The sequence below is a fragment of the Mya arenaria genome, chromosome 6, assembly GCF_026914265.1.
Source record: "Mya arenaria isolate MELC-2E11 chromosome 6, ASM2691426v1".
Classification (NCBI taxonomy): Eukaryota; Metazoa; Mollusca; class Bivalvia; order Myida; family Myidae; genus Mya; species Mya arenaria.
The window spans coordinates 12,064,612-12,091,142 of record NC_069127.1 but is presented as its reverse complement, the minus strand read 5'-3'; the positions used below and the strand labels follow the sequence as shown (position 1 = coordinate 12,091,142).

The window sequence follows — 26,531 nt, the reverse complement described above, 5'->3', positions numbered from 1 at the left end:
TGTATGGGTATATCAATTTCATATAGAGTTAAAGACATTTTCAAAACCTCTGAGTAAGTACCGTTAAAGTTACTAACTAAACATTGTACCAAGGTTCCACAAACCTTTTAAAAACAGGCTTCCATACCACATTTACAACATCAAGAGGAGTCTTACAACGCTCTGTTGTACCCAAACATGTCTCAATCCATATCTTTATGAACACAAATCCTTCAGCCAAGCGTTCAAATTTTGGTAGAATATCTAGAACAGCCGGTTCAACATCAAACGCTCTAAGATCTGGATCACTTGTTCCATCAGAGTCTTCCACTACCTTTGGTTTACAGAATTCCATCAAGGAATGCTTTTCCAGCTTATAAGTTTTTTGCAGAACTTCATCAATGGCTCTTGTGTCGACTGTAAACAAATTGTTTATTCCATAACTGCAACAATTAAAATTACCAGTATGATGCTTAATCAATTTCAAGACAGTGTTTATTTAATAAATCATAACGCCCCTTGACCACAGCTTTGTCTTAAACATGTGCTAGATGTCATTCCGATTCTTTTAAAGAAAAAATACATTAACAATGACCTACAATAAACTAATTAGGTGGGATCTTCTGGTCTACGGCAACTTATCATTGCAGATTCATGCTACTAGGTCAACCCGTTTCAAGCTATTGTGCTGTCAAAACTTGGTTAATTGATATACTGACAGACCATCCGACAAATTGAACAACTGACCAACGGTTGCTAACCTATATGAACAATTTTTAAAAGGGTGCTTAAATATTAAGCCTTACCTGATTCCAAATGCTGACAATGGCTTACAAACACTGTCATCTGTCTACTTTGGTTCTTAAATGCTTCTAATTCATTCATTCGAATCTTAATTGTCGATAACACTTTGTCCTTCAATCCACTTTCATTCGGTCGGATGAGAGCAAGTATGTCCGAGAACCCTTCGGAATGATCACTGATCATTTGTAAAATGCCGATATCTATTTTCCCGGTTTCCAGTGTTTCCCAGTGACTTTCAAGCATCGTCATTGCAATTTGGAGATTTTCCTTACATTCGTCGATCAGCAATGATATACCGGTATCTTCAGCTAAATATTAGAGAAAGGCATTATTTGGCAAGAGCAAGCATCAAGCAGGGTCTTATGCTGCTTATAGGGCAGTTTTGAAGGTTCGTTATAAAAGATTGGCCGGACCGGAAAATTCGGAACAAAAGGAAATCACCCGAAATCTCCGTAAAGGTCAGAAAAAGAAAGACGGGTATAAAAAACTGGCAGGCATGGAAGTTGCATTATGTGGCGGATCCATTGTCAATGGTAAAAGACTAAGACTGCCATCTCAGGGGTCGCAGATTCGATTAACCACCACACCATTAAAACAAACTCATTGTCTTCCTGGAAGGACTATAATGGGGGGGGGTGACAGTGCTGTACACTGGTGATCATTAAAGAACCAGTGTGACATTCTGGTTGAGCTCTATGCTCTAAAAACCCAAAATGGCTAACTATCTAATTGGAGCACTCGCCGAATCGGAATTACCCGAGTGCGAAAATAAATAAGCCTACACAGGTTTATCAAAGTACGAAAACATGTATTGTGCTGTGAATTGCAGTAAAAAATTGAATGCAATTTGTAAAAAATACCTTTAAACGTTATGCAACAATTAAATTTCGTATGTTTCATGTTTACTCATTACAAATGATCAAACATCGGTTTCGGATATTGATTACAAAATTTTAGTAATTAACAAAAGAGACAAATTAACACAACTATTACCACATTCAAACTAGTGGTTCTATGAAATATAATAAAGTAATTTGCGCCAAATGTGTAATTGCTTATTGTTTGACTCGTACATATATTTGAGCTATTTCTGATGAACCTATCTCTGTATTGGTTTCTTTTTAGTGAGTATATTGTTCATACGGTGTCTATCTAATCAATATCAAATACAATACGTTACTTATGTATAATGTTTTAAATAATAATAATAAGACTCAATAAGCTGTTAATTGTTGTTTGTTATAACAATAACATTATAACCTTACATAATAAAATGTATTGTATTTTGATATGAATATTACAAATTTTAATGATTAATAAACAAGATGCCAATGAGGGAACACAGTATTAAGGCCGCATTTTAATTTGACTATGAAATTTTGCAAAACTAAGATTTGAGCTAGTGACCTTGTGTTTAACCAAGAAGACCCATATTTGTACTTATCAGAGATGTATTCATACAAATAATCTGATCAAATTTCATGAAGCTCAACAGAAATTATTTCATTTGTGTGAGGAAAATGAACATTTTATATATACATCAGCATTTCCTAAAACATAAGTCTCAGAGACCTAGTTTTTTACCCCAGATGACACAGTTTATAATCTAAGATTTCATGCACACAAATAATTCAAACATAAATTTAAAATTTTAATCAAAAGCATGAAAAAATGTTTCTAAACATTTTACCTAATCAATTCGTTTTTTACTCAAGATGCCTCATATTCGAAATAGCTTAAGATACAATGCAGACAAATTTTCAGAATTAGTTTTATGAACATTCGATCAAATCTAGTAAACTTATGACGCAGGGAAATATTTCCTTAGATTTGATCAAATTACTTAGTTTTTGAATTTATGTGACCCATATTCACACAAATTCAAGACAACCTGCAGACAAATATTCTGATAAAGTTTCATAACACTTTGTTAAAAACTTTTGACTGTTGAATTAATGAAAAAAAATAATTATGACATGGGTAAAATTCTTACTAAGATTTTGCCTAGTGACCTAATTTTTTACCTAAGATGATCAATATTCAAAAATGTTCAAGACTCTATGTAGACAAGTATTCTGACATAGTTTCATGACAATGGATAAAAGCTATTGACTTTATGAATAAAAAACTTTTACGCAGAATTGTTAAAACCCGCCTGCTTGGTTTTCGCTATTCTATGACCCGTAATATTTTGATGAAAAAAAACGACTAATTATATACATATTAAACAGATAAAATGCGTATTTGTGATTTGGTATGCAATTTTTCCTTTCTGGTCTGGTTCGTTTATACCCAACAGTTTTGGACACCATAATCACAATCAAAGGAATTGATACATTTTAAAAATCGAAAACCGTACATAAGTGAAAGTCAGCATTCTGAGTAACATATCTTGATACTACTTAGACTAGAGTTTAATCACATGCTATACCTTATTTCTGGTTTAATAAAACCGTCATGTATATTTATGTATTACACATATGTAAAATGACAATACCACTACTCATTACTTATGTGAAATGTTTATGTTTGTAAACAGTTTAATTGGAAACAGTAATTGCATAAGGTAGCAAGACCATAATGGGCAACATTTCAAACTATGAACAGCTTGATATTATCTTAATGTGTATCATTTTTTGGATTCAAAAAACAAAATATAAAAAATTACCGTCATTTTTTTTTTATTTAAACTAAAATAACTCCACCCACATTTCAGAATTTTTGATAAAACGACATCAACCGAGAGACAAGAAAAATCCTTTATTTCATTTATTGTTTTAGGTATTTTGTTATAATTTAGTATAAGAGTAACTAGAAATATATTCGCTTTCAGAAATAGAACATTATCACATCATAAACAAACCAAACTGTACTGAAATAGCCAATTTTAACATACTGTTTGGAGCGTGTAAAAATTGGAACATCGACATATTAAAGAAAAAAGAAAAAGTCCTAGAAATATTCATGATCTGTTCTTAATAATATACCTGTTTTTTTTATTAATAATTAAGATTAACCTTTTGTGAACATAAGGCCACACCAAATAAATGTCTCGTTCCTCGGATTTTGGCCAAAACAAATTGGAGCGAGCGAGCGAAAAAAAATACAAACTTGTCATTTTTCATAAAACCCGAAGCAAACGAAAAATATTTTTAATAAGAAAGATTTTCAATAAAATTGCCCTTAAACCCAATTGAATGCAATATTGAGCTGAAACTCTAATGGACATTGGGAAAATGTCCGAATACATACTATTTATTCATCCGTTTTTAGTACACACATTATGCATAAACCAAATTTCCAATATAATTAAAACATATTTTAAGTATGACGATTATTCATAATAAAAAATAACGCTGCTTTTAGGAGAAAGTTTGAAAACTTCAACTGTATTTAGACATTAATTAGGATTGATTTCGGATGTTTAAAAAATAATGTTTTACACTGGCATCAAAGAAACATCAAAGAACATCAGACACCATATACATCTAAATTTATTGACCTAATTTCGTTTTGATTATCACAGTAAATGCAATGGCATGTGCTTATCGAAATGAAAAGTACAAGGGTATGTTCAGAGCACTTTTATGGTCAGCAAAATGTTTTATAATACCGGATTATGCTGTAAAAGAAAAAAGAAATTAAGGTGAATGATACACTTAGGTTAGGCTTACCTATTTTATTGGTTTATACGGACCAGTGTTAATATTGCTATTTGTGAAAATATATTTGTTCGAAACAGTTGTCAGAATTTGGTAAAAAATTACTATGATACATGTTTTATTGCATAATTATGGGTACAGGGTGATACAAGAATCCAGTGGATTTCACGTGAAATCCACTCAAAACGTGAAATCAACTCAGAACTCAGTTATTTTAATTAATAATTTATTTCTTGTGTATGCATATTGGAAAGTGCCTCATCAAGGGTTATATATTTTAAATTTTATTGAAATTGGTCAAAAAATAAAGAAGTTAGAGCAATTTTTCATTTTTTTTCAGATATAGATCGGAAATCGAGGTGAAATCCAGTTTTCGAGAAGTGAAATCCACTCCTAACTCAGTTATATTAATAAGTAATTTTTATTTTTTGTATACATTTTGGGAAGTGCCTAATAAAGGGTTTATATTTCAAATGTTATTGAAATATATCAAGAAATGAAGAAGTAAGAGCAATTTTTCGGAAATCGAAGTGAAATCCACATTTTGACAAGTGAAATCCACTTTTTGACAAGTGAAATCCACTCATAATTCATTTTTTTTTAATTTTTTTTTTTTGTTAAACAAATAATTGAAAGGGCTTCATAATGGGTTTATATTTCAAATTTTATCCAAATTGATCCAAAAAAAAGAAAGTTGTAGACCTATTTTGAAAAAGATCTGAAATCGAAGTGAAATCCACATTTTGACAAGTGAAATCAACTTTTTTAGACGTGAAATCTACTCATAACTCATTTATTTTTAACAAATTTATTTTTTGTTAAACAAATAATTGAAAGGGCTTCATAATGGGTTTATATTTCAAATTTTATCCAAATTGATCCAAAAATAAGAAAGTTGTAGACCTATTTTGAAAAAGATCGGAAATCGAAGTGAAATCCACATTTTGACAAGTGAAATCCACTTTTTCAGACGTGAAATCCACTCATAACTCATTTATTTTTAACAAATTAATTTTTTTGTTAAACAAATAATTGAAAAGGCTTCATAATTTGGATTTTGGATTTCACGTTTTGAGTGGATTTCACGTGAAATCCACTGGATTCCTGTATCACCCCGCACCGCATAATTATTGCTTCAATTAAAAATCCTTTAGTGCACGAGACGATGAACTCTGACTTCCAGCATCGTCTAAACACACTATTGTCAAGAGTAAGATTAATTTTTAAAAATTCGAGCCACAGTGTTTATACTATGTTTATCCAAAAGAAGCCGCCATTTTGATTGATTTTTTTAAACCAATGCTAAACCCCTCAATATACAGTATAAAACACCACGCATCGGTTACTTCCCTTTACAAAAACACTTAAATTAGCGTTTTTTCAGCCTTAAAAAAATATTTTCAAAAAAAATATGGCTTGCGATTAAAATATAGGAGCGGGCGCACAATTTTTCACTTGTTTACATTTTCAAAAAAAAAGAAGCAATAAATCCGCGGACCAAAACATCAATTTGGCATGGCCTAATGCCAAAATAATTCAAAAAGTTTTACCGTCTTTTTTTTTAAAAAAATCGAGTTTAAAATTCCCAACCAGCTATTTCAGCTGGGCCTGTAATGAAATTTCCAAAGATGATAATATGTATGTATACAATTGTAATTAATTACTTTTTAAAGAAAATGTAATATAAATTTCTGTTAAGAATGTAGCTAATGAAAACAAAAAAGAAAGAAAAGTCAATTGTGTGTTGGATTGATTGGAACCGATACCTTGAAACCCTCAAAAGATTTTACCATGTGCTTAATATAGGCTAACGCATTAAAATTGAAGAGTTTCAAGTGTAGGTTTCCATTAGGGGTGTGCTACCTTAATTTAAAACATACTTGATTTAATGAAAAGCATTCTTAAAACCTTCATTACTTTTTGTTTTTAAGCAGGAAATTACGTCATGAACATATTTCAAAATTCTAACGTCATATAACCGGTTGTGACGACATAATTCAAAAAAACAAAATTTCATTATTAGGTATATTGTTTATGTTGTGGTTCCTACTAGATATAATAACAACATTCATTCTACTTAAAACGGATGTAAAACGATCGGAAATATATTTAGTTTTAAATTTTTCTAAGTACTTATTTCTACAATGCATGTATCATCATTGGTTAATCAGCTTGTGGTTTCCAGCGCAGGGGTCTTCTTTCTAATTTTTTACCGCAAAAGGCATGTGATAAAAAAATCATACACTCGTCATCGTATAATACTCAATTCTATTCAACTCCACCAGGAAATATTTTAGTAAGCTTGCCCTGATCTGGTTGAACAAAAGTGTTTTATATAACTACTCAATACCAAAGAGACTCCTTTAAAAAAAAAACTATACTTATTGTATAGACAAGGGCTACATCACAGACTGTTCAATTCTCAAATGAATGAAATTATCAACGTATAGAGCTAAACCAATGTTTTTTTCATAAAATGACTACTATTAAAACAAAAAAAGACATCTGAATGACCGAGATCACCACATTATTAAGATATCAATTAAAATTAAAATATGACGAAATTTGAGCACACGTTAGCAAAAATCAAACATATGAAATTACCTTATTTAAATCATGTTGTGTGCAATATTGTAAGCAAATAAAAATCCAGTGCAATACAAAGTTCAAACACCAACCACTTTATATGTTGTTTATGAATGAAATTCATCACTGAACTTGGCAAAGTCAACCCTTGAGTTTTGTTTTTGTCTTTCATCGGTCAATTTGATTTCTAAGCACATCGATTGTATCGAGCGATTTCATTGACTGATAACTGCACACACAGAAAATGTCGAGTTGGCTATATTAACCGTGCTGTGTGAAAAATATGTGTATTGTGCTCTTGTTCGGAATGCAATGTGAATATTTTATGTTATTTTAACAATTTACAGCGTTTGATATTCATCTTTTCGTTGATAGTGGTACAAAACGTGTCAGGAATGCACACTTTATGTTGTATCCGTTGTCTATACAATATGCATAGGAAAGCAAAATCGAGAGAAACCAATGTGCTTGTTACAGATCCTATATACACATAAGTTTTTGTAAGTAAAAAATCCATACGAAACTTTAATCAAGGGCAGATAATACTACTTTATGTTCTGGCATTGTGTACAACTTCTCATTACCGTCTGTTCCAAGCAAAAACTATGCGAATATATTTTACCTTTGCCAAGGGAGGTAATCTTGGGATGCATAGATTATAGAGTTATGGTTCTTCAAATGAGTACAAACATATATTGCCTTCTACCTTTATCTAATAAAACTAGATGCCAAATGGTAATATGTTGAGCACGTTGAACGAGCATTTGACAAAAACAATGCTCTTCCATGCAATTAGGATACAGGAAACATGGAGATTCAGTCCGGACAGACAGACAGACACATTGACGCACAAGTGTAGAGCCTGCAACATTCCACCTCATCAGGGTGAACTTCATGGCAATTTGTTTGAAAATCCTATAACGCATGGTCAAGATAAAGCCCAGACAAGGATGATTTCAACCTAAGAACTCTAATCATTAACTTTACCTTTGAGGTACAGACCTGGACTTGTATGCGCATACACAGAATCGTCATTGTGACAACTATGTTTTGCTCACAATACACGGGCTCAAAAAAAGCATGTATTGAGTAGTTCTCAGACATACTTGTTTGTCAAGTGAAGGAATTAGGGTCAACAGGTCATATGTTATGGTTCTAAAGATGTCAACATTGCCATCAATCAATGTCTCATGTTTCCTTCACTTCAATACAAAACCTCAAATAATGATGAAAAGCTCATGTATGGAAGCAATTGAGGAAAAAAGGTTAACATCTTTCTTATATCATGCAGGAGCTCAACATATATATCTCAAAGAAATCTGCAGTTAGCAGTATAAATATGAGCTCTAATATATGCACATACTTGAACAATCCGTGCTTAAAACACGCTTAAGCACATTCAATAAATGGGTCAAAGGCAATCATTTTAATTCGCTTACTCTGGTTTCGAACAAAAAGTTGAATGGGTTCCCAAGAAATAGCCATCTTGATGATACGCATGTATTCTGCATCTTGTGGTCCATTGGTCACTACTGTTTGCCACTGTCGTTGGAACAAGTCGGAGAGGAGATCTCGAAACCTTTCCTTCTCTGTCAAGCCCAGACGCCAGTATTCAATCGTATATCCTCCATCTATGGCCTAATCATATAAAAACAAACATGCCCACTGGTTTTTTAATATCAGTTATAAATTTAATATGACGATTACATATGCCTTACAACTTTTTAAAATATTTCTTTTTTACCAAGAAAAAATAATACCTTCATAGCAATGTTGGTAAGACATCCTTTCATTGTTGTGTTGAAATTTTCAACTTCAGCACAGTACAGATGTATGAACTCATTCTTTCGGGAACTGAATACGCTAAGCTAAAATATAAAAAAAAGAATCATATAATAATCCTACTTAGAAATTGTAGTATTCATGGCACATGCTTGTAGAACAAAATAGACATGGTTACAGCATGTCTTCTGATGTAATGCTATCATAGATAATTTATGTGATTACCAGTTTTTAACCAATGTTGATTACAAGATCATCGTTCAAGAAATAACAGTAGTACAAGTGCAGTACTACCACTTACCGAAGTGATCTAGTCGTAAGACAAGTGACGGTCAACCTAGGATTTCCGGAATGGGATACTTTCATATAAATTCAACACCATTTTTTATAATAAAGGCTCAAATAGACAAGTATCACTTTAAATCAATGATTGTATTTTTTATATTCCTCGCAGATTTCAAGACAAGACGCCAATGCGGTTACGCCGCAGTAAAACCAGACTTTTTATTAGACGATGCATTTTCACAAACCCAATATTTGTGCAGTGACCTAGTTTTTTTAACCAAGAAAACCCATATTTATACTTATCAGGTATATCAGTCATACAAAAAAAACTGATCAAATTTTATAAGATCAACAGAAACTATTCCATTTTGTTAGGCAAAATGAAAATTTTATAAATACATCAGCATTTCCTAAAAGATAAATCCCAGAGACCTAGTTTTTGACCCCAGATGACCCACCAACAGAGCAAAATATGAAGATCCTGTGATACTGACGGGAAAATGGTGTATGTGTCGCTGTGAAGGCATGTGTGTTTGTATATTTTGCTAAAACTCTATTAAACTTCAATGTAAAGATATCCTGCAGAACATATACTGTAAAAGTTTCATGAAACTAATGAATTTATGACATAGGGAAAATATTTCCTTAGACTTGACCTAGTTATTTAGCTTTTGACCAGATGTGAACCATATCCACAAATGATCAAGCTATCTTGTAGACAAGTATTCTGACTAAGTTTCATAACTATTGGATAAACACTTTTGACTTTATGGCATGGAATAAAAACTTAAATGCAAATGAGTTTACGCCAGCCCGCCCGTACATCTGCCAACACAACCGCGCACTATTTTGCTAAAAAACGGCTAAAAAGTAAGTACACTACTTAAAATATAGTCATTTTGCCTTTGCGCGATCACTCACGCGAAATCAAAGATTTCTTTGCCACCTGATATAATTGATCAGGAACTGACTGACTGTATGGCGTTGCCTATTAAAATTAACACAGTTAATTCGGTCAAGTTTTCACAAAAACATGGGCAATAATTGTGGAATAAATAATGCAATCTGCTAATCCACAAACAATAAGTAAACAAATGTCAATGTTTGACAGTTTAAGGGCCATAACTCCAGAGTGAATAGTGTGATCTGACTGTGGATCAAACTTGTTTAGGATTTGAGCCATTAAACATTGTAACCCTTTGGAGCAAAGCTTAGATTACAAATGCTCAAGTAAGAAAGTAATTTGATTCAAGGGCCAAAGTAAATATCACGATCTGGCTATTGTTCGATTTTACCCAATAACAGTTAAGAACGGATAAGAAATTATCAAGTTAAGGGGTGGACAGAGTGAAAATGCTGATCTTTTGAAATATAAAGTGTCATAAATTCACAGTTAATTATGCAATCTGACTGTTGATCAAACTCAGTTGGAATATTAGCCTCATGAACATTGTAGCCAAGTTTGGTAAAGATCGGATAAGAAAAGCTCTCACGTGAAAGAGCTGACAAAGTAATGGTTAAATTTTGACATGTTAAAAGCCATAACTCTGGTGTTTATACTGTGCTTTTGGATGTTGATCAAAAATAGTTAATATTTATGCCAGTTAACATTGTAAAAAAGTTTGATTAAGATTTAAAAACAAATGCTGAAGTAAGAGAACAGACATAAAAGTGTGAAGCTGCTGCCGGATAATATGTCAGAAATGCTATGCAGGTGACATAAAATCCCGGGAGGGATACGAGGGTCCCATGTATCGGCTATTGTACACTGGCGATTGTTAAAAGTAGGGGGTAGTAGAAGTATCAGTAGCAGAAGTGTTGGATATATTATTCTAGCAACAGCAGTACTGAGTAGATGTTATCTAATACGTATACAAAATATGAAAACCGACAGAATCTGTTTATAATATTAGAGTCTAGCTTTTAGTAAGACTAATAAAATCCTTTGTTACTATGTATGTATTAAACGATCCCATAACGCAATTATTGAACATATGATTTTATTGCACATAAAAATGAATATATAATATAAATTGAATTATACAATAATATACAACAAGAGCCGTCGTAAGTTCCAGTTCATCATCATGAATAGTATTCTTGATCCAAAAAGAAACAAGGACATATAACAAGAGCTGTTGTGGAACAGCGCGCTCCACTTTACGCCGCTTTGTCTTAGAATTGACTGCAATAATGATGCAATATGTGCCTGTCAAAAATAATAAAAAAGTCAAATTAAAAAGTAAACAAGAAACGCCGCAATGTTACGAAACCAGGTTTCCAATGTTTGTCAGAATTTTTTAGCCTCCATTTAGATTCAAAAGGTTATATTCTTTAAGTAACAGTGTCTTGACTATACCCTAGGACCCCAAACATAATCCAATGAAAGGTATCCAAAAGTTCTTCCTTTATACCAAGTTTGGTCATAATAGGTAAATTCTTACTAAAGTTAGTCAGTACATTTGTACTAACTATTCTATATTTTTAGGAACAGTGACTTTGACCTTGACCCTAAAAAACCCCAAACGCAATCCCATAAAAGGTCTCATTAACTCTTCCATAGGTGAGTTTGACGCCGTCCTTCCGCCCGGACAACAACGTATGCCATTCCAATTATAAGGTTTCACTTTGTGAAATATAAAAATGTGCCTGTCAAAAGCAATATAAAGGGGTAAAAACGTATATCAAGAGCCATTATATTAATATAAGTTAAAACCTTAAGTAGCCCCAAAAAAATAACCAAATTTTAAAAGTCAATGAAGGACCATAATTTGTACTTAAGAAAATAAGGCGTTTCATTATGAGAATTCAAACCAGCGCTCTGGCGCTTTTCATTCATTGACTGTATATCATGGTCTGTATACATAAAGACATGTGTTTTTGCTCCAATGCTGACACATTTTACGAATGCAGTTTTCTTAAAAACTGCACTATATGTCATAAATTGTGTTTTTGCCTAATGTCTTAATGTTAAGTAAAGTATTACAAATTATATTATAGAAGTGCAATAGAAGTGCACAAGTGTGTCAAGTTTGTTCTTAACAGTACTGAATCATGTATGTAACCTAAATGTGTGATGGCCCTAACCCTAACCCTAAGCCTTACCCTAACAACTAATTGAAGAATCAAGACGGCTGAATGAAGGGTATAGAAGTAATAAGTGAAAATCATGAGGGGCCATGATTTGTATTAAGGATAAGGCCACAACAAATTGATCATTTGTTCGTCGGATTTGCCGCACCTAATCTTTGAAAAACGAAAAAACATACTAATTGGCCGCGCATATTATATTTTTTGTTTACTTCTGAATTTCCTCTATTTTCTGATTTTATTTTACTTAGAATTCAAACCTGCAACGTCGCCTTTTTTTGAAGGTATTTTCATGCCTAAAAATCTTCGCGAGCAAACTTTCCTCGTATCAGGACAAAATCAGGTCCGGGTAACCGCAAAACAGCCGATATTTGTTGACAGTCTTTTTAGTCGGGAATATTTTGCAGGACGCACCGTTGTTATTTATTTCCGGTATTAATTTTCAGGTAACTTTCAGGTTTTAGTTTTCGTCATGTAAAATACGCGTTTTAATTGAAAATCGGTGTATTATAGTCTTCAGTAAACAACAACAGTTTCACAGGTTCGAAGGCAATAATTATTTGTGTGTTTAAATTAATACATAACTAAATCGGATTTTGAGTGCAAAACTTAAATCAAAATACACGGACACACGACTTACAACAATTGAACATGTTTTCGTGAGTTGTTTTTTTAATTCTAAAATGCATTTCTCAGTTTTCATATACTCATAATTGTTATAAACAGATAAAAATAATAGGACTTGTAAATGTTTTAGAAACAGCCTGTATTTATGCACCAGTCAATTGTAACCACGACACCCCCCCCCCCCCTCCCCACCAGGTCAGGGGGTATACCGGGGAAAGATGGGGAAAAGGGCCGTGTTTTTACCTTACAGGTGGCCCCGCAGTGCCGGGTGAATGCGGTGGATTTACCTGGGGTTGGCAGGACCGAAAATCGAAGTCCCCGCTATTCCCCGGACCTTGGGGGCGTGGTTACAATTGACTAGTGCATTACACATACATGTACAGTATAAAATAGCATCAGTAAAATCAGAAAAAAAATCTTTTATAAGTAAAACGACTGTTTTAATTTTCTCAATTCTTTGTTCTTATCCACTTGTTTTCTTTGATCGATTTGTAGTAAAGTGGCCTGTTTAAAGTGGCCTGTATCTTACGGGCATTGAAGCTATGGAGCCGTCATTTTATTCTTTTTTAAGGCACGGACCTTTAAACCGTGGTAAAGGCGAGGTCTTAAAAGGGAACATCTTTATTCCACCACCTTCTCTAATATAATGACTAGTGCCACATTTGCAGATTTGTTTGATACTGCTTCAATTATGTTGTCCCGCAATTTAATCCACAGTGTCTTTTTTAAGGAAAGTTCTCTGTGTTATTTACATTTTCGATCTTCTGCAATATCAGTCATTACAATTTTACCATGTACTTCAAGGTTCAAATTTAGACCTGATCCAATATTTGGAAATGCTCAAATGATGAATTACTCTTACTAGTCTAACATAGTTTTCTTTTTGGTCTTCGAATAATTGCACGTTACTATGAGGAATGTTGCTTTTACAATATATCCACGTTTAAATTGAAGTTAATAGTAATTTAAAGCACTGGATCTTATTGCCATTTGTTGAATATTGCGACAGATTTTCATGTGATACAATCAAAACCTTTTCATTTATATCTGAGAACCTAACTTTGCAATTAAAAACATTTCTTGACATAATTGTATGATAAATTTGGTAAGAAATAAACTTTTTATTTTATTTTATTTTTTTGCTTTGCACTCGCCTCTGAATTGCCTTAAATTTAAAAAAAAAAAATTTTTTTTCGCTCGCTCGCTCCAACTTTTTTTTGGCAAAATCCGTAGAACAAATGATCAATTTGTTGTGGCCTAATAACATTTTATGAATCAACATGGGATGAAAGGATTTGACAGAGGATCACTTTAGGAACATCCCTGTGTAATGATTTTGAAATTAGGCCAATAGTTTCTGAAGAAAACACTTCTTTTTTCAATTATAGACATATAGTGAAAAGTAGCCCAGCCCCTAACATCCATGAATCAGCAAGGGGTGAAGGAATTTAATAGAGGATCACCTAAGAATCATTTTTTTGAAATTATTATAAAATCGTGCCAGTGGATTCTGACGAGAAGCTTTCCATATAGTCATATATAATATAGTAAAAAGTAGCCCCGCCCCCTTGTGGCCATGTTTTTTTAACGAATCAACATGGGGTGCCGGAATTTTATTTAGTGTCACTGAAGGAACATTTCTGTGAAATTAGTTTGAAAGCAAGCGTTTTCTGAGGAGATTTTAGAGTTTTTCCTTATTGTTGCCATGGCAACCAGAGCTCTGCATGGAAGCCCTTTTATAGAAGGAATCTGGAAGAGGACCACCCAATGAACAATTCTGTGAATTTTGGTTGAAATTGTCTGAGTGGTTTAGGAGGAGAATTTATTTGCATGAAAATGTTGATGATGGACGACAAAGAATGACAGCTTACGTTAAAGTATAATTACTTAAATATACAAAACAAACTAGATCTAACAGAGAACGTAATAAAAAAAACACATGCTCAAATGTCTGAATATAACAATTTAAGAAATCAAGTGGAACGTGTTCTACTAAAGGTAAACGTGCCACAGAAGTGTCCATAATATAGACATGATGAAGATTAGAAAATACTGGTACTCTAATAAATTATCTTATATACCATATAACCTTGACCTCAAAGGTATGGACACAAGTCTTGTGCACAAAACGTCCTCATACCATATGGTCACTTTTGTCAAATAATTTTAAAATACAACCTTGTATGACATAGATATGGACCAAGCACAAACTACCATGAGTAACACTTATATAACAGAACATACAAATTCAATATGTTATTGCAACCTTGGCCCTGAAGGTAGGGACACGGGTCTTGTGTGCGACACATCCCCTTGCTACGGTGGTCACTTCTGCCATATAATTTTAAATTCCGACCATGAATGAAAAAGATGTGGACCGGACGAAAATGGGGCTGACTGACTTAACAGATCGTTGGATGGACGTGTCGACATGCATGACACTTCGCTTTGTAAAGCGTGTGTATAATAAAATTTTAAGAATATAAACATGCCCATATATTGCATAAAATACAATTAAACATGACCATACTTGGTTTAATATGCATTCTTCATGCCATAAGTCTTCTAAATATTTAGTTGATCATCAACTTACTTCCTTCTCAATACTCTGTTGCAAAGACCTCAAGATTCGATCATTCCACTGTGTAGCAATGTCATCACAACTCAGTTTTTCTATTATAGCACTCTCCCAAACCTGAAACAGGACGCATTGAAAAAATGTCAAAATAAGCAGTCACCATTTTCGTAAGACAAAATTTATTAACATTTTGAAAATGGTAAAAAGGTTACTAAATAGTACAGCACATGCACATAAATAATAAAATAACAATACTAACAATTAAAACTAATGTTGCTCTCCATCAACTCGAATTGTAAAAGCAACTGCCATTTCTTGTAAATAAGTGTTATCAAAATGTCAACACCTTCAACTAGTATTACAAACACGTGGTCTTATAATGCGTAAGACAGAACGTGCTTTTCACAACTTTACACATTAACAGTGCACAATTATATCCGGTCGCAAAACCCATGTTTATTAATTATTCAAATACAGAATCATACAACGTAAAATATATCATGTAAAACTAGCCCCACCCCTTGGTGGCCATGTTTTTATGAAACAATATGGCTTGAAAGAATTTGATGAAGGGTCATTTTAGAATCAGTTCTTTAAAATTGTTTTGAAATATGGACAGTGGTTTCTAAATTAAAGATTTTCAATGTCTTCCACTAAGTCATATAGTACAAACTAGCCTCTGCCCTGTCGGAAAAGTTTTTAACCAACATGGTTTGAAGGAATTTGACAAAGAGCCACCTAAAAACACTTTTGTGTTGGGAAATCATTTTAAAATATGGCCATTGGTTTCTGAGGAGAAGATTTTCTACGATTTTCCATATAGTCCTATAGTGAAAAGTAGCCCTGCCCCCTGTCGGAAATGGTTTTAACAAACCATGACGTCTTGAAGGAATGTGGTAAAGGGTCACGTACAGAATATTTCTGTAAAATTATTTTAAAATATATCCATCAGTTTCTAAGATAAGATTTTCAAAGTTTTCCATATAGTAGTGTAAACTAGCCCTACCCTGTTAGCAAAGTTTTTAACAAACAAATATGGCTGATAAAAGATCACATAACGAGCAATTCTGTAAAATGTTTTTTTTGAAATCTGGCACAACAGTTCTTCATGAAACCATTTCATTTCAGGTAGTCTGAGAGTGGATCATCCAAGAAACATCCCTTGAAATTTGGTTGCAATTGGCCAGTTGGTTTAAGAGGAGAATTTGTTTGAAGGAAAATGTTGATGATGGACTATATCGGAGGGCGGACAGCATCGTTTCACATAACGCAGTGCTTAGGTGAGCTTAAAAGGGGCCATAACTCAGTCAAACATTGGTTGATTGCTAAAAAGTCGAGCTAGATCTGCATTTTAGAATGTTAAATATGTGTACCACAAATTATGTAAAACAATTGTACCAATCATAAGTTATCATCCGGATACCAAAATTATGCAAATTATGTCGATCAGAAGCCATTAATTTATCAAAAATTATCGGTTTGTGAACAAGTCAAACTTGACCTGCATTTTATGGTGTTTTACCAAAATTATTCAAATCTGTCGACTCTGTTATAAGTTGCCATCAGGACACCGATTATTTGTTAAACAATCTTAATTTAAACAGGGTCATAACTAGGTGAAAAATACGCGGTTTGTAACAAAAGCAAAAGTTGAAACGTATTTAACAGAGCTTGCACAATATGTGACAAATGCTCCTGGAGTGCCAACCAGTTCAATAGATTATGCTATTTTTAATATGCCTTCATTCAGGAAGAGCTAAGCATATGCCAGATCGATGGTTGACGTTACTTCCCGAACACTACCAACTATACTCTATCTGCATACATTCAGCATTCGATAATGATAAACCTGTTCCTTAAACTGTGAGGTATAGATATATTGTGGTAACTAGCCCCGCCATGGGCAACCATGTTTTTATGAATTAACATAGAGACTGAAGGACTTTGACAGAAGGTCACCAGAGGAACACTATTGTGAAATTGTTTTTGAATTTATGCTTATAGTTTTTGAAAAGAAGATTTTCAAAGAGTTCCATATAGACATATAGACATATAATGTAAAATTGCCCCGTCTCCTGGTGGCTATGTTTTTTATGATTCAACATGGGGTGAAAGAATTTGGTTGAGGGTCACTAAAGGAACATTACTCTAAATTATTTTAAAATCGAGCCAATAAAATCTGAGGCGAAGATTTTTCCATACATGGCTGAAGGAATTTGATAGAGTGTCACCTAAGGATAATTTCTGAAACATTATTTTAAAATCAGGCCAGTGGATTTTGAAGAGAAAGTTTTCAAAGTGTTCAATATAGGCCAATAGTGAAAAGGAGCCCTGGTATCTGGTGATCATGTTTTCTTACGAATCAACATCGGTTGAAGGAATTTGATACAGGGTTACCTAAGGAGACCCGAGTATTTCTGTGAAAGTTGGAATCGAGCCGGCAGTTTCAGAGAAAAAGAGTTTTAACTGGACGATGGACAATCACCCTATAACAATAACAATTTGTGCTCAGGTGAGCTTAAAAGCACATAATTTACATGGTTGCAAAGGGTTTCATGAAAGTGAAGACAAATATTTCAAACTTGAACTGAAACTACTGACTTCGACCTTTGATCGACGTATGCCTTGCCACAAATAGAAGGGATACTAATATATAAATATCAGATTGCATTGAGGGTGGTAGCATAGAATGCTAACCAGAGAAAGTTAACGTCAACCGATCCGTAAACCGAGGTTGACATTAACTTTTTAAGGGTTAACATTATATGCTATCACCCTCCATGGGATCTGATATTTATTGTATTATACCTAATGAATATTTTGATTTGAAAATGTAAAACAATATATAGTCTATGTTAACAGGAACAAACACGAAAAACGTTTAAAATGCATTTAATTGAATTCTATACTTGCCTTCAGGTTGTGGAGCATGTATTTATTCCAAGAAGAGTTGGCATAGTATGCAAGCCAAATTAGAACCTTGTTTACAACGGTTTCAATGGCATCCATTCTGTCATTTTTATTTGCACTACCTTCGGCTTCAAGTTTGCTGTAAGATGATATACACTGTAGGAAAATGTGCAATGAATGCATCAGCTTTTGTGTTCTATTTTTGGATGCTGCACAGTAAACAAGTTCTTTGGCAATGCAATATGACATCTCCCAACTTATCAGCTTCCTGTAATAAACAAAAAAATGATGCTTATTAATGGTACTATTATTAAAGCAAGCATATCTAAAATATCTTCACCTGCGACTCACTAGACGGGCATCAAGAGACCCCAGTTACATTCACGCTGCTGCATCAAGTTTTCAACTTTTGTCTATTTTAATATTATCGACCTTGACCTGACCCCAAAATGCAATCCAAAAGTACATTTTCACATAAACTTGCTATAGTTTATTGCAAAATAAAACTAGAGAGGATAAAAAAAATCAAATCAACAACCTTGAACTTGACCTTACTGACCTCAAAAACCATCCAAAGGTGTTATTAAGCTTCCTACGTCCATCTTACATGTATCTAAAGTTATTGAGCAGTAAGAATAAATTTCTGTTTTATTCAAAGCTACCTTTACCTAAAGCAATCCCTAGGGAAATCTTAACACAAGCTTCCTATACAACAATCTATATGTTACTTCTGTCTAAATTTATTTATAACAAGGCAGTCCGCAGGACGGCTATCTCCCCGCCGTTTTTTTTTAGTATATTTTGTTTTTCTCGCAACCTGACTGGTACGTTAAATCTGACCAAAATTGTACACAACCACTGGTCAAGAGTAGGAATATAGGAAATACAAGTTGCTTGATCGGTAACCGAAATATAATGGATATATGAACATATTATAAAAGGATATTTGTTAAAGTTATTCATATTGTGTGTAGTGTAGGCAAGATCAATGTCAAGGTTATTTTGGCTAAAGAAGGAGAAGGAAAATGAGTCCTTGATTTATAACATCGATGAAATAGCAAGCCTTAACTATTTCGATAAAGTGATACATATATATTGTGGTGACGTCATAACATTGTTTACATCTTTTGAAGAGATAACACATGTTATAAATATATTATCACATTTGTTTGTGTTGTGTTTTTTTTTAATATTAAACTTGTCGCACATAATGATAAGTCTTGGTAGAGTGCGCTAATTGTCAATTTGTGCAACTTGTTTAACACTTTCAATTAACATTTATATCTTATCCTCTATTTAGCATTGTCATTATATGGACACGAAACTTCAAGATGGATTACTGGCACAATCGGTTCGAGTTCTTAGATCAAATTCAGTAATTGTTGGTAAAAGTACATGAAATGTATAAGGTCAATAAATCCAGTAAGAATTAACATGTCTACACTGCTAAATTGTGTTGAGATATTGCAATTATTGGACCTACTATTGACCAATTACAATAATTAACTGTGGTTGCACAATCCATGTCAAGAAGTGGTCTGTATAAACAAAAGAAAAATCACTCCAGAGATTGCCTCGAAGTTTTTATATACGTGGTCGATCAAATTTCTCGTGTGACCTTAACCTTTGTGGTATGGACCCGGGTCAAGGTCACTGCACATCGTCTCAATGAGGACAACATTTGTACCAAGTAATAATTATGGTAATCCATCAACGCATAATTAAGTTATAGCGCGGACACGAGCATGTGTACCCTGACCTTTTAATGTCTCGTGTAACCTTGACCTTTGAAGAATGAATCCGGGTCAAGGTCACTGCACATCGTCTCTTGAGGACAACATTTGTACCAAATAATATGGTAATCCATCAATGCATAGTTAAGTTATATCGCGGACACGAGATGTGTACTCTGACCTTAAAATGCCTCGTGTGACCTTGACCTTTGAGGTATGGACCCGGATCAAGGTCACTGCACATCGTCTCAATGAGGACAACATTTGTACCAAGTAATATGGTAATCCATCAATGCACAAGTAAGTTATAGCGCGGACACAAGCGTGTTTACTCTGACCTTTAAATGTCTCGTGTGATCTTAATCTTTGATATATGGACCCGGGTAAAGGTCACTGCATATCGTCTCAATAAGGACAACATTTGTACCAAGTAATACTGTAGTCCATCAATGCATAAATAAGTAATAGCCCGGACACGAGCATGTGTACTCTGACCTTTAAATGTCTCGTGTGATCTTGACCTTTGGTATATGGACCCGGGTCAAGGCCACTGCACATCGTCTTAAGGAGGACAACATTTATACCAAGTAATAATGTAATCCATGAATGCATAAATAAGTAATAGCCCGGACACGCGCATGTGTACTCTGACCTTTAAATGTCTCGTGTGATCTTGACCTTTGATATATTGACCAGGGTCAAGGTCACTGCACATCTACTCAATGAGGAAAACATTTGTACCAAGTAATATGGTAATCCATCAATGCATGTATATGTAAGTTAAAGCCCGGACAAGAAATGTTACAGACAGACAGACAGACGGACGGACGGACGGACGGACGGACGGACAGACCGACGGACTGGGGATTAAAAATAATAATTTAGCTTATGGCTTAACCTTGATCCCATTGTCCCAAAATGCAATCCTAATGTACGTCTTTACATTAACCTGCTATATACAAAGTTTTAGAAGTATATCTCATTTCCAACCCAGATTATTGACCAAAACAAGTTTCAATTTAAGGAACAGTCACATTGACCTGGCACCAACCACCAAACCAATCCAAAGATACATTTTCACAGACAATACCTACACTAACATCACAATACATAGGTACATTTAAAATTATTGCACAGTAACCTTTTTTTCTATTTTTTCTATTTGTGAAACAGTGGTGTTTACCCTTCTAACCCCAAAAGCCAAGCTACGTCTTCCAATAAGGTTAATATAAACAAAGCATCAACACAATCAAACAAATCTGAAGTTTTTTAACAGAAGCCACTCCTCTATTTTTAGTATCAGTGACCTTGGCCTTGATCCAGCAGACCTCAAAAGCAATCCCAAACAGCTACCTACACACACATCATAATTGAGCAATTGTATCAAATATATTGAGTCGAAACCAATTTACTAGTTTAAGTAAAAGCAACATTGATCCTTCTTTCCCCCAAAAGTAATCCCTCCCAAGCTACATTTTAACATATGCTTCCGATACACTAAGTTGCATCACTATCGATCAATTCAAACTAAAGTTATTGAACGGAAACCACCTGTTTCGATACCCAAGCACCTACAGGAGCATATAGTATATTAATAGCATAGTGAAAAGGTCTTCATAACTTAAACGCTGTGATAAAAGGTTATGATCAGTATCATTTTTTCCGCATGACAATGATGTTAACAGTAAAGGGCTTGCTCACAACACCAAAAAATACATTACCTCCCAGATGAGTCTTTCATATTCTGAAGGCGCATTAGAAGCTTTTCCAAGCATTGTGTCACTGTCTGAAACAAGAACAAAAATGCTCAACACCATATAACACCAAACCTTGCAAAAAATGCGAACCTCAAAGTTAAACAAGGCTAGCGCAAATTGGCAAAAAAATACTTTTCCAAATTGTATTTTTACTACCAATTACTCATACGGAAAAGGGGCTAGTTGTGGACAGAAGCAAGATAACTTTAGTTCAATGTTAAGAGGATTTGTGACAAGTGTTTTTGTAATCATTCATATCATTTTCAGAATAAAAGAGCAGACACAACAATTTATAATAGCAGTGCAAACTGGACAAGAAGCAATCACAGACTGGCCCATCCCCCGCCAAAATAAGAAACGAAGAATCTTAAGTGTTTGATACAAAAGCAGGGGAAGTTATTAGAATATGCTCCAGACCAAAATAGGTATAACATTGTCTCCCGGACAAAAAATAAATGAACAAAGGGCAAAAACTATAAAAAAAATAAATACCGAAGATAGTGTCATGACTCATATCCATGCACTTATACTCAATAAGATATATCTGTATATTAAGTTTGAAGGCAATACCTAAAAGATCTCATTTTATATTTTCCTTTTATATTTAAAGTGACGTCTGCCGGTCAATATTTTATGCGAGCGGCCCGCAAATCCAGGCCAATATGTGCCCGGCCCACAGTCCGTGAAATATCATTACCTCAATTGTCACGTGATAGCGTACCAAATGACAACATGGCTGTGAAGTGATTTGCTTGATATAAGTATTATGACGCTCATTGATACTTCATGTTTATGGCAGTTGAGTTAAGGTTGTATCTGCCCATTACTTTATTTTAAAATAAGAAAAGTTGCTTGCCTTGTCACAAGTTTCGCCACTAAAGATTGTTTTGGATTTGCGATTTCACAGTATTTTTTAATTACAAAGGGGGTTTATTCTGATAATCTTGAAATAATAATTTAATAATTCACCCAAAACATAGTGTTCAGGAATATGACAAAAGAAACTTATATTCCCCGTAATGTCTAGTTCTTCAGTTAAATGAGAACACTAGACTAAGAAAAGTGCTGAATAACGATAAAATTTGGCGAAAATAATCATTATTTATCACAATCAAAATGCAAACTGAATGGTTTACCAATATAATAATAAAAAAATAAATGCTTCCTTAGAATGTACACTGCATGCAACTTTGTTCATAAGTCAGTACATTGTCTCTATCATGGATGCAGAAAAAATAATTCTTCTCTACAGTTTTCTCTACTAGCAATTTGAGAAAAAATCAATGATTGGCATGAATGAAAAAGAGAAATTTGCTTCAATATGACAATAATAAAGTAACATAGATGTTAGAATGTTTTTAACCAAAATGTCGTAAGCATTGAAACATACAAAAATTGTTTCCGCGCACAAAATCATTTGAAGATGTGGTTTAACCTGAAGTTCACTAAATATTTTAATAAAGTAGTGTTAATTAAGTCAAAGTGAAAATGTTCAAATGTAATCATTTCAATCCGGCCTGCATGAAATTATCAAAGGTAGTTGCTCATGTTTTAGAATCGAAAATTAGTTGTCCCGTTAATGCATCTGAAAACACTTATTTCATTATATAATGTCGAAATTGCAGAAAAAAATACAATAATAGTATAAAACAAAAACACGGTTTTAGTGGGGTGCGAATCCACGACGTTAAAGTCAAGAAAAACATATAAAACCAACGCCTTTACCACTATGCCACCAGGACTTATACAAGGTGATGGATAGTTTGACCTTTTAACAATACATTGATAATATCACATGGTAATGTCAATCAACCAATCACGCAACAACACAGTTGTTATTGAGTGACAATAAGCGTTATTAACGTTAATGCAAATTGCGGTATTCAAAGACGATATTTGTGCAAATATCAAGATTTGCTGAAGGGTTCCAGCTCTTATTTTTAACTTCCTTATGACTGGCCACACATTATTTCGTCATACGAAAAAGTGCATTTTACATTCTCTTTAAGCTTTCGGTCACTCATATTTTCCACTCTTTACCCTTATGCATTAGATAAATGCTGTTCCTTGTTATTTACAGTGATACCCTTATATTTTATTTACATTTATCAAATTATGACATATAAATTTAAAAATTTCAGATTTTGAGTATATGTTTACTCAAGATCTGAAAATTTTAAATTTATATATATGTATGCAAACAAAATTTGTTTCCATTTAAATTCGGTATATCATATGAAATACAAGGCAGTCCAAAGGACGGCTATATCCTTCGCCGTTGTTTTTTTAGAACATTTTGTTTTTCTAAAAACTTACATAATGAAATTGATGAGATCCAGGAGAAATGTTTGTGTTGTCACACCGAACGTTTCCAATAAGTAGGTCACTTTATGAGGTCAACATTTGTACCAAGTTAAATGGCAATCCATCAATGCATAAGTAAGTTATTGCGCGGACACGAGCATGACAATACACTGACTATGATTGCGCATTAATTTAAATAATGAAATGATGCAAATTTTATCAATTTACTGGGAAAACTTTCTTCACAGCTTCCATTCGAACAATTATTTTATTCAAAACTGAACATTTTTTAAGTAAATGTAGTAAAAAAACGACGATTTCAGAAAACAGAAATCCGGAGAAACATAGCCATTAAAAGCAGCAAGTCAAAAAAATCCAAATTCAAACATTTGTTATATATATTCTATATTATATGTCAAGCATTCCTGTAATAGAATATATCTTAATAATATTTAGTAAAGAAATAAAAACAAATACCAATTTATAAAATGATGCGTTAGAACTGAAAGAGAATTTAATGTGCCTTTTTTTGTGAACATTAATTTTGTTTGGGTGTGGGTTTTCCCTGCAGTAGGTATGGCCATGCTTAAAATGTGAAAAATCTTTCAAAACCAGTAAAACTAGAAACAGTGTTGTTGTTTTCAAAAGTCTTCCTTGTTTGAGATGAGTTTCCAACAAAGACGTAATTGACTGGATAGTCTTGAACATTTTAATGAGCATATATGTTGCAAAAAAGGTATTGTACAAAGCAATCCAGTCAACATATTTCTCAAACCCACGAGAGAATATTCATATGGGGTGGCGATGGAACAAAAGACCAAACAATGGCATGTATGCAACTAATGAACTACTTTTTCGAAACACATGCTTTGTTATATAAGTTATATAAAGAAAAGCATTCTAACCACTTTTATGAATATTGGACAAAACAAGAGCTGTCACAGAGACAGCGCGCTCGACTATTCTGCCGCTTTAAGTTTAAGAATCACAAAGGTTTGGTGAAACATGCATGGACCACTGTAAGATTAGATTACTTGCAAAACCTTCCCCGGAATTTCTAAGTCGAATGATAAAGGGCTATAATTAACATATATGCAAAATAGAGTTATTCACCTTGATTATTTAAGTATGTTTGACCATTGCGTATTGTAAAAAGTCTCAAAGCAATACATAGAATAGTTGAATATGTCTGCTTACATGCAAATCCTAAGTTGAATAATAAGGGTCTTAATTTGCATCAAATGCAAAAAATACTTGTCTAACTCGTTTAATCAAGTGGGTTTGATGTTTGAGTACCGTTGTATAAAGTCTCAATGCAACACATCAAAAAGTTGCAGTTATATTAAGCCATGATTTTCGAAGTCGAATAATAAAGGGCAATACTATTAATTATTTGCAAAGTAGAGTTATCTAGCTTGTTTATTCAAGTATATTGGATTGTTGAGTACCTGTGTATATAGTTTCAATGCAGTACATCAAGTAGTTGCAGCGATATCAAACCATGATTTTTGAAGTCAAATTATAAACGGCAATAATTTGCATTTATACATGCAAGATAGAGTTAACAAACTTAAGCAGATTTTTTAAGTCGAATAATAAAGGGCAATAATAAAGGGCAATATTTTGCATTATATGCAAAATTAAGTTGTCTAACTGAGTTAATGTTTTAGATTGAATAAGTGGGAAGATATGTCTAAAGTTTAAATGCAATACATGATGTATTTGTAGAGATATTGACTTAGAATTTCTAAGTCAAATAATAAAGAGCCATAAGTTGTATTACATACAAAATAGTTTTATCTAACTTGGTTAACCAATTGGGGTGGATGGTTGCAAACACATATTTAAAGTTTTAATGCAATACATGATGTATTTGCTGTGATCATGGCTTGAAGGGGCTTACATGAAAAACCTTAACCAAGGTGTAACGTCGACGCCACCGTCGACACAGACGCCGACGCCACCGTCGATGCCGACGCCAATGTGAGTAGTAGAGCTTTCCTTATTCTTCCATTAGTCGAGCTAAGAAACTGCCTCTCAATTGTAAACAATATTTTTGAAAACATTTCACCTTTTGATGAAATAGGACACATCATCAAACACGTTTTGACCAGATTTTACAGATATTGGGTAGAAAATGTTCTCCTTCTGACTAATGCTCAAATCTGACCTATATTGCTTGAAGATATAAAACAAAGCATGAAATAGTGTGAAGAGGTAGCACTATTGTTACATAATTACATATCACACACACCAAAGATCTTCATTTACATATGTTAGAATTTAATTTAAGCATCAATGCATATTGAGTAAAACTTGATTTGTACCAATTTATATTCTTTCATTGCTAAAATAGCGCGAACTAAACTCGTTATTGTATATCCAAAACAATATAATATATCAGATCGATGATTAATATTCAAAAAGGAGTCTA

At 33.5% G+C, this 26,531-nt stretch overlaps 1 protein-coding gene across 3 annotated transcripts in view; it reads right to left on the bottom strand.

The window, feature by feature from the left end:
• The window catches only part of LOC128237319 (E3 ubiquitin-protein ligase rnf213-alpha-like), a 102,596-nt gene that overhangs the window by 51,504 nt on the left and 24,561 nt on the right, over positions 1 to 26,531 (bottom strand). For 2 of the 3 annotated variants that reach the window (XM_052952720.1, XM_052952721.1), the window contains exons 11-17: positions 21,758 to 21,822; positions 18,307 to 18,571; positions 15,409 to 15,510; positions 8,792 to 8,899; positions 8,471 to 8,669; positions 786 to 1,091; positions 105 to 396 (exon numbers count right to left, since the gene is read on the bottom strand). In XM_052952720.1, the coding sequence (XP_052808680.1) occupies positions 105 to 396; positions 786 to 1,091; positions 8,471 to 8,669; positions 8,792 to 8,899; positions 15,409 to 15,510; positions 18,307 to 18,571; positions 21,758 to 21,822 (1,337 nt within the window). Of the gene's footprint in view, positions 1 to 104; positions 423 to 785; positions 1,092 to 8,470; positions 8,670 to 8,791; positions 8,900 to 15,408; positions 15,511 to 18,306; positions 18,572 to 21,757; positions 21,823 to 26,531 lie in introns of those variants that run through there. The other variant, XM_052952722.1, reaches the window with a different exon arrangement.